Source organism: Rhineura floridana, chromosome 13 (genome assembly GCF_030035675.1).
Source record: "Rhineura floridana isolate rRhiFlo1 chromosome 13, rRhiFlo1.hap2, whole genome shotgun sequence".
NCBI lineage: Eukaryota > Metazoa > Chordata > Lepidosauria > Squamata > Rhineuridae > Rhineura > Rhineura floridana.
In genome coordinates this window covers 14,859,169-14,875,468 of record NC_084492.1, presented here as the reverse complement: position 1 = coordinate 14,875,468, position 16,300 = coordinate 14,859,169, and the positions used below count along the sequence as shown (strand labels likewise).

At 41.7% G+C, this 16,300-nt stretch overlaps 1 protein-coding gene across 12 annotated transcripts in view; it reads left to right on the top strand.

The window, feature by feature from the left end:
- Positions 1-16,300, top strand: part of WWOX (WW domain containing oxidoreductase) — a 797,581-nt gene that overhangs the window by 39,243 nt on the left and 742,038 nt on the right. For all 12 annotated transcript variants that reach the window (XM_061594672.1, XM_061594680.1, XM_061594677.1 and 9 more), the window contains exon 5: positions 10,158-10,264. In XM_061594672.1, the coding sequence (XP_061450656.1) occupies positions 10,158-10,264 (107 nt within the window). The remainder of the gene's footprint in view (positions 1-10,157; positions 10,265-16,300) is intronic.

Below are 16,300 nucleotides of genomic sequence, written 5' to 3'. Positions count from 1 at the left end.
CGGGCAACTTTGCTGTACTGGAGAATCTATTGGATGATTCCCTCCAGGACTTCACTCACTTCCGCTAGTGTGTCCTTAAATATCTAGGGGGGTGGCTTTCATGGCAGATGTGGGTATGGATGCAACACAGTTCTTGGCAAGAGCCTAGACAGCAGGAGTCTTCACCAGGAGGTCTCTTTGGCTACATGCATGGGAAGCAGATACCGCTGTATGCAACAATCTGGCCTCAGTCCTACATTGGGGGCAAGCTCTTCGGAGATGTAGCACTAAGGACAAAAAAAGTGTTACCTTCTTCTAAGAGGAAGAAAGATAAGCAGCCTTTTCACCCTAACTTGTGTAAGCAATCCTTTTGGGGCTCCAGACCTGTGGGAAGGGGCTGGGATTTTCAGTCCTCCCATCCCTTCTGGAATAGACCACCTGCCTTTGGCAGAGGACAGCAACACTTTGCCAACAAGTTCAGCTCAGCCATCCAGGCAAAGGGCAACAAGCACCAATTCTGATGGCGCCCCCCCCACTAGTTCGGGGTGGACTGCAGGACTTTACTGATGCATGGACTCGCATTACCTCAGACCACTGCGTACTGTAGACACTGAAGTTAGACCTCCACTTGGTTTTTCTGTCAGCCCCTCCACAGAAGTTCATTCCTTCCCCTCTTTCTTCCAAACCAGCCAAGAGGACCAGGGTACAGGATGCCATCCAACATCTTAGCGATAGAGCCGGTTTCAACAGAGGAGAGGTTCTTGGAGTGTACTCAATCTTTTTAAGAGTCCCTAAGACAGATGGATCATTCTGGACTGTACTGGATTTGAAACATTTGAACTGCTTCATCCATTATCACAGGTTCAGGATGGAGATGCTCCTCTCTATCAAAGAGGCCCTAAGAAAAGGGGCTTCTTGTCTTCCATTGACCTCAAAGAGGCTTCCCTACCTTTACACATCCCCATCTTTTGTCCTCACAGGTGTTACCTGTGATTTGCAGTTGGTGATCAACATCAGTACAGAGCCATGTCCTTTGGCCTGTCTTTGGCCTCAGGGTGTTCATGAAAATCATGGTCACTCTGGTGGTTCACCTCAGGTTACAAGGGATCCATATTTTCCCCTGTCTAGATGACCTACTACTTTGGTCACCTTTGCTCACAAAGGCTTGGGAGGATCTATATGTCACACTGGCCTACCTGAAGGATTTCGGTTTCCTCATCAATCAGAAAAAAAGTCATATACGTTCTTGATGAAGACCCCAGCAGCTAGAAGTTGTCTTGGACATGGTCGAGGGGCACGTTGTGCTATCCCCAGAATGGATTGCCAAGATTAAGAAGGCAATTCACTTCATCATGTCTTCCCCCATGGTGGACCTAATGTCTCTAGTAACAGCCCTAGGCCTAATGGTCTCTGCTTTTCAAATAACTCCATGGGCAAGGTATCATGCTTGTGCCTTGCAATGGGCACTACTCCCCTTCCAGCATGACACTGCAGCGAGACATCACCTATGAGTAGCTATCTCCAGTTCCATCCACCATTCCCTGCATTGGTGCTTGCAGGAGGGAAACCTGTGTAAAGGGGTGACATGACAAGATCCATCTCTAGTGATCTTCACCATCGATGCCAGTCTTTCAGGCTGGGGAGCAGTCTGTGATGGACAGATGGCACGGGGGATATGATCCCCAGAAGAAACACTACTTCCTATCAGTCTTCTAGAGCTTTGGGCAATACTCTTAGCACTGCAACACTTTCTCCCCATGATTCATTGTTGGGCAGTACAGATTAGAACAGATGATGTGACTGTGAAAGCTCATGTCAACCATCAAGGGGGCACACAATCGGCAGCCCTTCAGGGGGAGTCCTCCATACCCATGGAGTGAGCAAAACTTCATCTGGTATCCCTGGGCGCAGAATATCTGAAGGGGGAGGACAACATCCAGGTGTACTGGCTCAGCTGCTAGCATCTCCAACAAGAGGAATTGAAGTTGCACCCAGAAGTGTTCAGGGCCATCAATTCTCACTTCAGGAAGGTCTGGGTAGACCTATTCACATCCCACCAGAACCATCAGTTGAAGAGCTTCTTCTCAAGGTACACACACCCAGCTGTGGAGGCAGTGGACACCCTTACCACCAAGTGGTCACAGGACTTCTGTACGCATTTCCCCCAATTCCACTTCTTCAGAAGATCTGAGATGAGAAGGTGAAGGTCCTGCTGGTGGCTCCCCACTGGCCACACAGACCGTGGTTTTCAGAGATCCTCAATGTAGCAGCAGGTTCACTGTGGAAGTTGCCTCACAGGATGGATCTTCTCACATGGGGTGGCTGCCTCATCGAGACCCAGTGAGGTTGGAACTTCATGTCTGGCTATTGATAGGAAAAGGTTGCTAAATGAAGGTGTCTCTCTTTCAGTCGTTTCTACTATGCTGGCTTCACGACGACCTTTGATGCTCTGCATATATGAATGCACTTGGAGAGTATTCTCAGTGTGGTATGCTCACAGGCATATCAGCCCATTGAAAGCAGGCATTAAGGATGTCGTGGCTTCTCTCCAAAAAGGCATTGACTTGGGACTTGGGCCAAATACTTTAAAGTGTCAGGCTTCAGCCTTGTCATTGATTCTCTCCAAGGCTACGAAAATATCCTTGGGATTGCACTCATTCTTGAAATGTTTTCTCAAAGGAGCCACATTATATGCCTACCTGATTCAACACAGGTGGAGGGTGCTGGTGGTTGGAGACTTGTTGCTCAGGGGGGTAGAGGCACTGGTATGCCAGCCGGACAAAATGAATCGAGAAGTCTGTTGTCTCCCTGGGGCACGCATCCGGGACGTCGCTGACAACCTGCCGAGGCTCATTGGGAAACAAGATAGGTACCCCTTTCTCCTCATCCATGTGGGCATGAATGACACGGCCAGAAACACCTTGGAACAGATCACCTCGGACTATGAGGCTCTGGGTAGGAAGGTCAAGCATTTGGGGGCGCAGGTGGTCTTCTTGTCAATTCTTCCCGTGAAGGATAGAGGACTACAAAGGGAAAGGAAGATACTGCAGGTCAATGACTGGTTACGCAGATGGTGTCGACGGAAGAGGTTTGGATTCTGGGACCATGGTCTAAGCTTCTTGGAGGGGGGACTGTTGGCAAGAGATGGTCTGCACCTCATGAGCACTGGGAAGAATCTCCTTGGCAGAAGTATGGCAAAACTCATCAAGAGGGCTTTAAACTAAAGCCTCTGGGGGATGGAGATGATAGCTTAGAGACCGATCCAAAGACAGCGGGTTGTAAACGCAGCGATTTGAAGGGTACAGGAGACACTGGGAGAGAGAAAGGGATGCACGGCAAAGCTCACGGTATATTAACGGAGGAATCCAATCGGGACAAAAGAGACTTCTGGTGTCTATATACCAACGCGCGGAGCTTGAAGTCTTAGTGCATCAAGGCAAATATGACTTCATAGGGATAACAGAAACTTGGTGGGATGACTCCCATGATTGGAATATAGCCATTCAAGGATATAAACTCTACAGAAAGAATAGAAGCAACAGAAAAGGAGGGGGAGTAGCGTTATATGTCAAAGACAAATATACCTCTATGGAAATCCAAGAGAGCGAACAAAGTGGTCCGATAGAAACCATTTGGGTAAAAATAAATGGAGAAACAAATAAAACCGACATGGTAGTAGGTGTCTACTACAGACCCCCTGGCCAAGAAGAGGTGGTAGACGAGGCCTTTCTCAAATAAATCTCTGAAATCTCAAGGAGGCAAGAAGTAGTAGTGATGGGGGACTTCAACTACCCAGATATCTGCTGGGAGACAAACTCTGCGAAGCACAAAGCCTCCAACAAATTCCTGATGGGCCTTGCTGATAATTTCCTCTTTCAAAAAGTAGAAGAAGGAACAAGGGGATCGGCAATCCTGGATCTGATCTTAACTAACACGGACGAATTGGTCACGGGAATTAAAGCGGTCGGTACCTTGGGGGAAAGTGACCACGTAATGCTGGAATTCGTGATTCTGGGGAAAGCCAAAGAAGAATATAGTCAAACATGGACCTTGGATTTCAGGAAAGCCGATTTTAGCAAGCTCAGGGAAATGATGGGTACGATCCCGTGGCTAGATAGACTAAAGAAAAAAGGAGCCCAAGAAGCGTGGGAGTTCATGAAGAACGTATTACAAAAAGTGCAATCGCAAACAATTCCAAAGAGGAAGAAAAATGGAAGACATCGGAAAAAGCCAATGTGGCTACACGGAAGACTGGTGGAGGAGGTAAAAGTAAAAAAGAGCATGTATAAAGAATGGAAGGAAGGACGCCTCACCAAGGAAGAGTACCGACGAGCGGCTCGGGCTTGCAGGAATACTGTACGGAAAGCTAAAACCCAGAATGAGCTGAGGCTGGCGAGGGAAGCGAGGAACAACAAAAAGGGGTTTTTCAGATATGTTCGAAGCAAGAGAAAGACCAAGGAAAAGGTGGGACTGCTGCTCAATGAGGATGGCAAAATGTTGACAGATAATGAGGAAAAAGCAGAACTGCTCAACACCTATTTTGCCTCTGTTTCCTCCCAAAAAGGGAACAGTGTGCAACCTTGCATCGGTAGCAATCTCAGTAAGGGGTCGGGACTGCAGTTCGAGATTGATAAGGAGATAGTCAGGAAATACCTAGTTAACCTAAATGAGTTCAAATCTCCAGGGCCTGATGAACTGCATCCCAGAGTATTGAAGGAACTAGCAGATGTACTCTCGGAACCTCTTGCCATCATCTTTGAGAAATCCTGGAGAACGGGAGAGGTGCCGGAGGATTGGAGACGGGCAAACGTCGTCCCGCTCTTTAAAAAGGGTAAAAAACAAGATCTGGGGAATTACAGGCCGGTCATTCTGACGTCAATACCGGGAAAGGTATTAGAATGGATAATAAAAGAGTCCATTGGCAACTATCTAGATGACAATGCTGTGATTAGAAGGAGCCAGCATGGGTTTGTCAAGAAAAAATCCTGTCAAACTAATCTCATCTCTTTTTTTGATCGGGTCACTAGCTTAGTAGATGGTGGAAATGCTGTAGATGTCATCTATCTAGATTTCAGCAAGGCGTTTGACAAAGTCCCCCACGACCTTTTGATTAGCAAACTAGTCAAATGCGGACTACATGGAAATACTGTCAGGTGGATTCACAACTGGTTGGAAAAGAGTGGTCGTCGGTGGCTCTGCTTCGGACTGGAAGGAGGTCTCGAGTGGAGTGCCACAGGGTTCTGTCTTGGGGCCGATACTCTTCAACATTTTTATCAATGACTTAGACGATGGGGTGGAGGGAAGCCTTATGAAGTTTGCGGATGATACGAAACTGGGAGGGATAGCTAACACAATGGAAGACAGGAATAAAATCCAAAGGGACCTGGATAGACTAGAAAATTGGGCTGAAATTAATAAAATGACATTCAATAAAGACAAATGCAGGATTCTGCATTTAGGCCACAAAAACAAAATGCACAGGTACAGGATGGGAAATACCCGGCTTAGCAGTAGTGCGTGTGAGAAGGACCTTGGAATTGTAGTGGATTGCAAGTTGAACATGACCCAGCAGTGTGATGCTGGGGCAAAAAAGGCAAACGCGGTTTTGGGCTGCATAAACAGAGCTATAGTTTCCAGGTCGAGGGAAGTAATAGTCCCACTATATTCTGCATTAGTCAGGCCTCATTTGGAATACTGCGTTCAGTTCTGGGCGCCTCATTTTAAGAAAGATATAGACAAGTTAGAGCGGGTTCAGAAGAGGGCGATGAGAATGGTAGCCGGTATGGAGAACAAGTCTTATGAGGAAAGGTTGAAGGAACTTGGCATGTTCAGTCTGGTGAAGAGAAGGCTGAGGGGTGATATGATTGCACTCTTTAAGTAGCTGAAGGGCTGTCACATAGAGGAGCGTACAGATTTGTTCTCTGCTGCCCCAGAGGGTAGGACTAGGTCTAATGGTTTTAAGTTGCAGGAGCATAGATTCAGATTGGACATTACAAGGAACTTCTTGACAGTAAGGGCAGTTCGGCAATGGAACCGACTGCCTAGGGAGGTGGTGGGATCCCCTTCACTGGATGTCTTCAAGCAGAGGCTGGACAGCTATCTGCGGGAGATGCTCTAGCTGTGGATTTCCTGCTGTGAGCAGGGGGTTGGACTCGATGGCCTACAAGGCCCTTTCCAACTCTATGGTTCTATGATTCTATGATTTACACAAGGTGCTAATGGCATTGCAACAACTTCCATTTGAGCCACTTAGATCAGTCTCCTTTAGAATCCTGTCATTCAAGGTTCTGTTCCTCATCGCAGTCACTTTGGCCCAGAGGGTATCAGAACTCAGTACCCTATTGGTGGACAAATCATTCTGTACCTTCCATAAAGTCAAAGTGGCACTTCACACAATTCCTTCCTTTCGACCTAAATATTCCTTTCCACTGTCAGCAGGAACTTGTCCTTCTGTCCCTTTCCTGTCCATCCTTCAGAAAAGATCTTGCATATTCAGGCATGTGAAGGGTATTAAAGGTCTATATTACAAGGACCAAACCTTTTTGCTGGTTGGGTGCCATGTGTGTGCCATTCCACCCAATTGCCTTAGGGAAGGTTTCCCCATCCACCTTATTGAGGTGGATCAAAGCCTGCATAGCCTTGGCTTACGATTTCTTACATATCTCACCTCCATTCAAACTTTTGGCTCACTCCACCAGGTCAGCAGTTACCACTGAGGCTTTTTCCTTCAATGCCTCCCTGGAGGAAGTATATAAGGCAGCTACTTGGGCCAGACATATATCTTCATTAAAAATTATAGGATCAATACTTATGCATCAGTTGATGCCGCATTTGGAAGGAGAATACTACAGCATGTTCTTCCAACACAGTAGCAGCTCAGGTTATAGTGTTTATTCCCACCCTATTTGGATCAGCTCTGGTATGTCCCACCTGAGATCATCTTATATGCGTGGGAGAAGAGACCTTTGGTCTTACTGTGAAATGGTCTTCTACCTGCATGTAAAGATGATCTCAGGGCCACTCTGTGTCTGAGTTGTCAGGATGTGAGTGTCTTTCAGGATTTGAGTGATAGCAGAGAGTGCAACTTTAGTGTGTGTGTGTGTTTGTTGGTTCTACTGTTATTTCTTGTCTGTCTCTTTGGCTTGGCAAGGCAGAACTGACTTCTCTAAATAAGGGAGGGCTAGAGCAGTCTGCAAATTAAGTACTGCTTATTCTGTCTCTGACCACAAGATGGAGCTCAAGTCCCACCTGAGATCATCTTTACATGCACATAGAAGACCGTTTCACGGTAAAATGAAAGGTCTCTTCTACTCATCTATTTCTGCTGGTGTGGAGCAAGGGCTCTATGACATTGCCATTGAAACACATTTCTTTAAAAGTTTTTATTGTGCTCTTCAACCAAAAATGTGCCTACAGCACCTTACAAATATCAGTTAAAAGCAGAAATTGACTAATCTCTCAATTTTGGGTTCTAATTTTCCCAATCATTTTTAATGCATTATTTGGTTGGAGAACTGTAATCACAAAATTTGGAAAAATGAAAAATTTTAAAAGATAGATGTGTTTTATTTTGCGTATTTTTTTCATTTGTTGGTCTTTGACCAAAATAAAAATTACTACTTAATAAATTAATATTTTTTTCTAAAGTGCAAATTGGGGAGTTTTGTGTTAAAATGTGACCTGAACCAAATTTCTCCCCCATTCCTAATGAAAGGACAGCCCCTGCTTTCAGGCTAACAATTTACTAGTGACTCTCCTGGTGAGGTTAATTGGAGGGACAGATAGAAACTTTTTTGAGGCCTAAATCTGGGCTTGTTGCCACCGGTTAGTGCTCTCTTTTAAGTAAACATTTCTCCTATATTTGTGAGCCATAATATGGGCTGCCCTCTCTACTGGTCAGGCTGTTGTGTGCTCGTCTTCCTTTTTTCTGATTCTGTGAAGAAACTTTAATAAACTTTGTGAAGAAACTTTAAGTTAAAAATGTAACTTTTTTACATTTTTATTTATTTTACAGAATGTATACCACTTAATTGTATAGGAACCCATTTAATTGTAAATAAAACTCCTATGCTGTTTACAAAGAATATGAAATATACATTAAAATTGTCCATTAAAGAACATTAAAAACAAGTGGAAAAATCAGAATATAAATAAAGTCAACAGTTTAAAATATACATTATAAGCTAAAATTATAGATGAAAATATACATGAACTTTACAGTTAACTTTTAGTTAAGGCTGGAAGTAGCTTTTTAAATTTCATCTTGTTTTTCTGCTTGTCATTAAGTAGTCCTTCAGAAAGCAAAGAGGAAAGTGGGCAAAGATGCAAATCTTTTTATTGTCAGTATACTCAACATAAGTCTGTAAAATTTAATTGCCAGTGCACCTTGAAGCTAGCATTACAGTTGTGTTGGTCACTTTTGTGTCAGCCTAGTTTTAATATTAAAAGGTACACATCTTCAGCTGTTTTCCTCCATCTAAACTTCCTTTCTGTGTGGGAGCCCACTTAATAGCCTATGTAGTAATGGCAAACTTCTCTGACTGGATCCTTATGTAGCCAAAATGGTGTGAACAATTTGGTGCCACCCATGCACTAGAGGCTCAAGGGAACTCAATGGATTGCTTTTCTACAAAACGTTGTAGGAAAAAAAAGCTAGGTATAAATGGCCTTAGGAATGAGAATGCTCACTGACTACGGGATGCTTGTTAGTGTGGGGAGGGGGTAAGGAAGAGGGAAATATAGGAAATGGAATGCCGTATCCTGAAAACTGGTATGGCTGGCTGGAACTTTGAAGAGGAGCACCTCGCGCTGCAATGTTTTGTTTCACAAACCAAGTGCCTTTTCAGTTTGTTAATCCGATTCCTCTGTCTTAATTGAGTTTTGTGCTTTTTAATGCATTTGTAATTGCATTTTAATGTGTGTCTGTTATGTAAGCTACATTGAAGGCCTCTAGAGGGCTGAAGAGTGGCGTGCGAATCTTAATAACAAATCATGTGAGCATGTCTCCTAGTCACTCCCTTGGGATAAGTAACATTTACTTTTAGCAAGTTGTTTCTTGGATGTACTGTTCAACTCCCTCTGCAATGTGTTAGTGTGGATGGTGGTTGATAGATGATAAATAGAGAAAAGACATTGTTTCATTGCATGCATGCTTGGTACTGGCATGGTACAAAAGTGACTTGAATAGTGCCACTGTATAAATTTACTTTAGTCCCAAGCTATTTAGATAGTTTGAGACTCTGCCTTCTTCTTGATGTTCCATATGCTGAGCTGATATACTGGGGCTTTGCTCCAGGTGACTCCATCTTTGGAGGTCAGGTGCATAGCTATCTGCATTAGGCTAATCTCTTGTGATACTTCAACTATGAAATGCTCTCCTAAACATTTATTTCTGGCACCAACTTTGATTTCACTTAGATACTTGGTAAAATTGTATTTCCTAAATACTTTGATAGCTTTTAATTGTTGAACGACTGTTGAAACATTTATACACTGCTTAATCATTTGCATTTCTCAGCAGTGTACATAAAAACAAGCCATATATAAAATCATCATTAGAATAATAAAAGATCAAACATTTTTCATTTATTTTCATTGTTCATATCCTGATTTGTACATATACACTCAAGATGGCTAAAATATGTAATTTTTGTAATAAAAATATGGAAAATAAAACGACAATTGAAAAATCACAAGCAAAAGGGGGGAAATCAAAGCAGAGGGTGATATTCAATGCTAGTTCTACTCTGAGTATATCCATTGAAGTTAATAGACATGACCAACTTATGTTCATTAATTTCAATGGTGTACTTGAGTAGGACTTAGTTGAATATAACTCATTCAATATCAGCAGTTAAAAATCAAATTAATACAGCCATACCTCAGAAAGAGAAAAGGGTTTGCTGCTTGCCAAAAGTAATGTTGCTATTTTGAATTCATATCTGTAGTTGGAATTTGGATTTATTTTTAGTTCTTATATTGGTTTTCAGTTTCTGTTAAACTGCCTTGAACTTGAATGGAAAAGCATTGTAAAAAAACTTCTAAATAAGTAATAAATATATTGTTAATATGGGGATAAAATCCAACAATTTCCAGTCCTGTGGTTGTTAGGTTATATTCCCTGCCTACCTTTAGATTGTGTTTCTTACTGTATGTTCTCAATATGTATTTTGTTACAGGCTTTGAAACTGCAAAGTCTTTTGCACTCCATGGAGCGCATGTCATCCTTGCCTGCCGAAATGTGTTAAGAGCTAATGAGGCCATCCAACGCATCTTGAAAGAATGGGTAAGTGAAGGTGTTTCTTGGCACCAATAAATCTTGAACAATGGTCAAATGCTGTTGAAAAAGCATAGTGTTTTCTTTGTAATGGACAAATTTCTTGCCATGGTTAATGCTAACCATAGTCGATTGCTTTTAACCCTGAGTCACATTCCAAATGCACAGTGATAGCAAGGTTTAGATGCCTGAGTTACACCCTGGCACTGAACAGTGTAAATTGGGAGATGCTTGTTAACTTTCAAACATGCCCTAGAAAGCTAGTTACTACCTGAACCATGGCCGTTTCCATATTACTTGATTACTTAACTTGAGAGAGGCCTTTTCTGGTTGTGGCCCTCTGCCTGTGAAATGCTCTCCCAAGTGAGGGCTGCTTGGTGCTGACACTGGCATCTTTTCCACATCAGGTTAAGACTTTCCTCTTCACCTGGGCATTTGATGTAGCTGACTTGAGGCTTTATGTTAGTGCTACTCCAGGTTGCTGGCTACCCCTGCCCCTCGGCACTTGAAGCTGGTGTTTTATGTTTTATGTATTGATTTGAGGGTTTAAATTATGACAACCGTTTTGTATGTTTTCAAAATGGATTGTAAGTTGCCTAGTTAGGCAACTATCAAATAAAAATAAGTAATACTTTGAGTAAAGAAGAAGATGTATGTTGTTGATATAGATCCATTGGTATGTATGGTACAGAGTCATAAAGACAGTTACTGTCTTAAGAAGATTGCAAGCTAAAATTCGACATGGGGGTGGGGGACAATGAAGATGGAAGAGAAGGTGAACAGGGGGAAAATACACAATAATTACCTGTTATATTTTTGTGTGGAATATCTGAAATTTTTGGCATAACCATATTTGGAACTAAAATAAGTAAGGATTTCAAACTGCTGATGTGTTCAGTTTTCGGTATAGAACGGACACTGATTTTGTCGCTGTTGATTAATGTACTGCTCATAATATGGGTGAAATACGTTGTTCAGCAATTCTCTAAAACCTACAACTTAAAATTTAGCTGGTCTTTGGGAAAATGTTTGCACCATTGTGAACTGTTCATGTGCATATCTTCATTTGGTTCACTTGAGGACCCGAAATTATATTATACAATAGTGTTGTAAAGCCCACAAAAGTTACTAGCCTGTCAAAGATACTAGAGTGCATTTCCATGCTTGTCGCAGAGAAAAAGGCTTTTCTTCCTCCACAGCTAGCATGAAAATGAACTGAGGAGGGGTAGAGTTATCTGTTAGCCTGCTTACTCATCTGTATAGAGTTCCAAGTACTTGCCTGCATGGAATTCCTAGTTGCTTATGGTGACTGGCTGTGTTGTTAAACTTAAAACGCTATGTTGAGTTAGCTGCTTCACATTTAACATAGCAATTGTGTTTGTTGCACCAATAAGCATATAAAGTGTAAAATGTTTGGGAGCAAGAACTTGAATTCACAGTTGGCTGCAGTTCCCTTATGTGTGGCTATCTCCCTTTCTTGCTTAATGTGAAGCTGTCCTTAGTGACGACCATGATTGAGTTTAATGTGCCTATGTAATCAACACGTGAGTGAATGCAGCATTTCTGGAAATGAATTGAAGAATTACTGTCTTTGCATTGTTTCAAATTACTTCAGAAACATTGCATTGTATTTATTAACCATTCCCTACTCCTAGTTGTACAATCTCATCTGTAAAGTGGGTAGCCGGAGCACCTTCAATGCATCTTTGTAATGGCTTTGTTGTTGTTTATTGAGAGGGACTAATTAACTTTGATTATTGCACTAATATTATGGCACTTTGACAGTCCCTCAGATTTATGACTCTGGGAAAATAAACAAATGAAATGCAGGTGCTGGAGCAGAAAGAATAAGTTATTACTGAACTTTAATTACTTGAAATGTGTAACTAGGAGAGAATTAGTTGATGAATTACAGGATGCTTAAAATTTACATCAAAATGTAAGTGTTCTTGGGTAGGAGATAAAAGACAACAGCTATTTACATTACGTTAAGAAGAAAAGCACATTTACAAAAATGTATTTAATTCTAATAGATTGGTACTGCTTTTAAAATGCTGAAGCCTGTTATCGTGTAAATATATATGTTCATGAATGCTCTGTAGTAAGGGGCAGTGATCTCTTTGCTTGCAATACTCTAAATGCCATTGGCTGACTTGCTCTGATAATTCAATGGGGCATTATTGCCAAGCCTTCTAGTTACCATGGCCTTAACTGCTCTGATGTCATAGAAGCAGCTGAAGAGACAGGACAGACTTTAGAACCCCAATTCTGAGACTGTAACAGAAGTAAAAACCATATTCAAAACAAAATAACCTGGTTGCTGATGACATGGAATCCTTTGATGCCAACATTAATTATTATAATATTCTGATTGGAATAGATCAATATAATAATCTGCTGGTCTTTCCTTCAGGTTGATAAGAGATTGTGTTCTGAGAGTTCCATGTAATTCCTATTTTATATGTGGATTTGATGCAAATATTTACCTCTTCTTAGAGATAGTGCCACAAAAATAGGACTTTGGATGGAAAATTTTATACCCTCCAGTTCCAGCATAAAAATGAGATATGCAAAAAAAGCCCCAGTGCAATCCTGATAAAGCTGACTTTCAGGATGATGTCATCATCCTTACAATACAATGTGCCACATTAGCTGTACTGTAAAAATTGAGGATGGCTAAACTGCATTTCTGAAAAAACTTGTGTGCCCACAAATTCTGTCATCAGTAGCAAAACAAGCAAATTTATGTGAAAAAAATGCCATTTAAGAACTTGCCAATGTTGTCTCTGTTACACTGACAGACTGGGATGCCAAGGCCAGGTGGTGAGGAATGCATAACTTGGAAAGGAAAATATTTGAACCAATATGAGATCCAGAACTGCTGTATCTTAACTAGACTTCTTAAATATCCAACTCTGTCTTGAATCCACCAAGTTTTATTTTAATCCCACAGTTTCCTTGTCAACCTAATTCTGTTTAGATTATTGCAGTGGGTTCTTTGTGGTGCTGCCCTTGAAGAGTGTTCAGAAGCTATGGCCGGTACGAACTGCTGCAGCCAGATGTCTTTCTGATGTGTGTTTTACAGACTGTATTACACTGGTCTCATATCACAGATTGGCTTCCAATTTGTTTCCAAGTCCAGTTAAAGGTACTGGTGCTTACTTATAAAGCCCTAAGTAATTTAAGGCTAGAATATCAGAAATACCACCTCCTCCCTAAGGAACCTGACCATAGATTATTTTTTTTTCTAAGATCATGTTGTATGCCCCACCAATTAAAGAGGTGAAGTTAGGCCTTCCTTTCTGTCTGTCTGACTGACTGACCCTTCCCTTATCTGTCTCTCCTCCTTTTCCTCCCTCACCCCCAGTGGGCTTCCAGCAGAGGAGCAGATCTCTCTTACCAGACATCTGAATTGATCGTTTGCTGAGGACTTTTGAAACTAGGCCGAGGGCTGCTTTCAGTCCTAGGGTAGTCTGGCAAGGAAACCTGGATTCAAATCCCTCCTCACCCCTGAAGCTTGCTGAGTGACCATGGCCCAAACTCTCTCTTAGCCTAATCTTACAGGGTTATTGCGAGGTTGAAAGATGGAGACGGGTGCTTTCACACTGCACTTTATTCCGTTACTCTGACTATTTCTTACCTGGTAATTTGCACATTATATTGAGCTTTCACACGACATACTGGATAGCTCCGGAATTCTGGTGGAATGTAGTGCAAGTATAGCACTAATTTCTGCAATAAATGATACCAGAAATAATCCGTTAGCAGGGCTGGGAACCTGGAAGATCACAGGAGTTTTTCACTAGCTGCTGCCACTCATGTAACAGGCATCCCAGCATGCAGTGCGTTCCCACCCTTTAGTCACACTGGTGTTCTTTTTGCCTGACGAACGTTGTACTGGTATTCTGCATCTGCACAGGTAGCAGCAGCATTTCCCACACACACCCGTCTTGATACAGCTAAAACAATTTAAAAAGTCAGATCCTAAAGGGAGAGGGCTTGCATGGCGACGGGACAAGGTCTTAGACCTCCTATACAGTGGCGAACAGTGTTCATGGGTGGGGGACAAAAACAAGCGGTGTGAAAGACAGTTGTGTGAAATGCTGCTATATCGGCTGAAAAAGTACTGTTCCTTATCGTAAGAGGTACTGCAGTGTGAAAGGGATTTTAAAAATCGGGACAGAAGCACAGTGTGAAAGCCTACTACTGTACTACTGTGAATTCCTTTAAGGAAGAGTGGAATAAAAAATGCTTGTGTGGTGTTTTCCACAATTCTTATACTTGGGGGTTTGGTTTTATGTTTGACTTTCATATTGTCATGAGGTTGACATGGCATGTTGGAGATTGACATCAGTTTAGAATTGTCTGATAATTTCTTACACTGAAAAAAATAGCATTTTGGAGCTATGATTCATTTTAATCAGAAAGAAATTGTCAAGCATAAATCTCTTCCTGAGTAGTGGAAAAGGCCCTGAAGCAGGCAGGAAAAAAATATCAATACTTTGCAAAGGAGGAATGATTGTTCCAATTCAAAGCTTAATTGACTTTAAGGCTTAATGAAAAACACTCTGGTACAGTTTGTAAACACATTTGCTCAGGAGAATGCTGAAATCCTATGCCGTGAGCTGAAGAACTCAGGGGCTTATTTCATATTATATTATTGACATCATTGAATGATGGAGTAATGATTAAGTAGGGTTTCACAGCTCCCGACTGTGTCCATCTCCTTAAGAAATAGTTCAGAATATACACAAACAAAATTATAGAGTTGGATCCAAAGGATCATGAGCAGAAAGAAAATATCCACTAGCACTATTTTGCAAAAGAGTCCACACAAGCATTATAATGGGAAAACTTTATTGTAGTTTCCTGCTTATATTGGAGCAAGGATAGGGCCCACTTGAGACCACTGGAAATTTCTGAGGTCCATCAGTCATAAAATAAAGGTGCTGGGGCAGAACCAGTGTCAAAATGCTGGCCGATGGAGGCAGAGTTGGACATGTTCACCTGAAAATGACAGATAACATTTTCTACTAATACCTAATCCATTTTTGGAAATGGCTAAATTCTTTTCCACAACATATTCCTTGTGGCAAGGAGTTCAGTAGTTCAGTTTTCCTCAAGCTACGTACAGATATTTGCTCTGGAGGTATGATGAAAGCCTCCTCACTTTAGGCAGAATTTGCTCATCCAGAGGCTCTAAGTGGAAAAAGCTTTTTCTTTTATATTTTTCCATTATCACCCTCACATGTGTCTCAATGTATTTAGCCATCTCTTATGATTTCCTCAGTTTCTTTTAAGTTTGCTTGTCCCTTATCCCCTTCACCCCAAACTGCCACTTTCCTTCCTGGTTCTTTTATATTCACTTATTCCTCCTATATTAGGTTCCTTCACTTATCACTTTCATTTCTGTTTTCAGGTTATTTTTATTGTTGTTATTAATAATAAATATTAACCTTTTATCTCACTTTCTAATTTTGCTCAACACTGCCTCTGGCCCTTTCACTTTAGAGGAGGGAGATCTTTCTTCCCTCTCCCCCCATCTAAATGGCCGTTTCTCCCAGCAACCTTTACTCAACATGCAAGGAGCAATTGGTGCTGGCATTGGTCCAACCAAATGGCTGTGGCAAGACTAGGGGGCAGGGCAGGCGAATGAAGCACTAGGCAGGGTGTGGCACCAAGGCCCATCTAAAAGTGACCCAAGGCACACTGGTGGGTCCTAGCCCCACTGTATGAGAAACATCGTGGAAACAGTGTCATATTTAACAGTGCAAGTTACTTAACCTTGCAGTTATCCAGTGATCTAGTTCAGCATGGGAACCAACCTTGTGAAACAGAAGGTTCATTAGAAATGTTTAGACATTTCTAGTAAATTGAACATTATGCTACTATTTATATACATAAAAATGTAACCCTCAGAATATTATGCTACATTATATATATATATATATATATATATATAAAGGTATGTTGGCAGCTGATGAAGGTGGAAGCTGAAACGTTTTGTTAATATAATAAAAACCTCTGTTTGGTTAATCACAATTA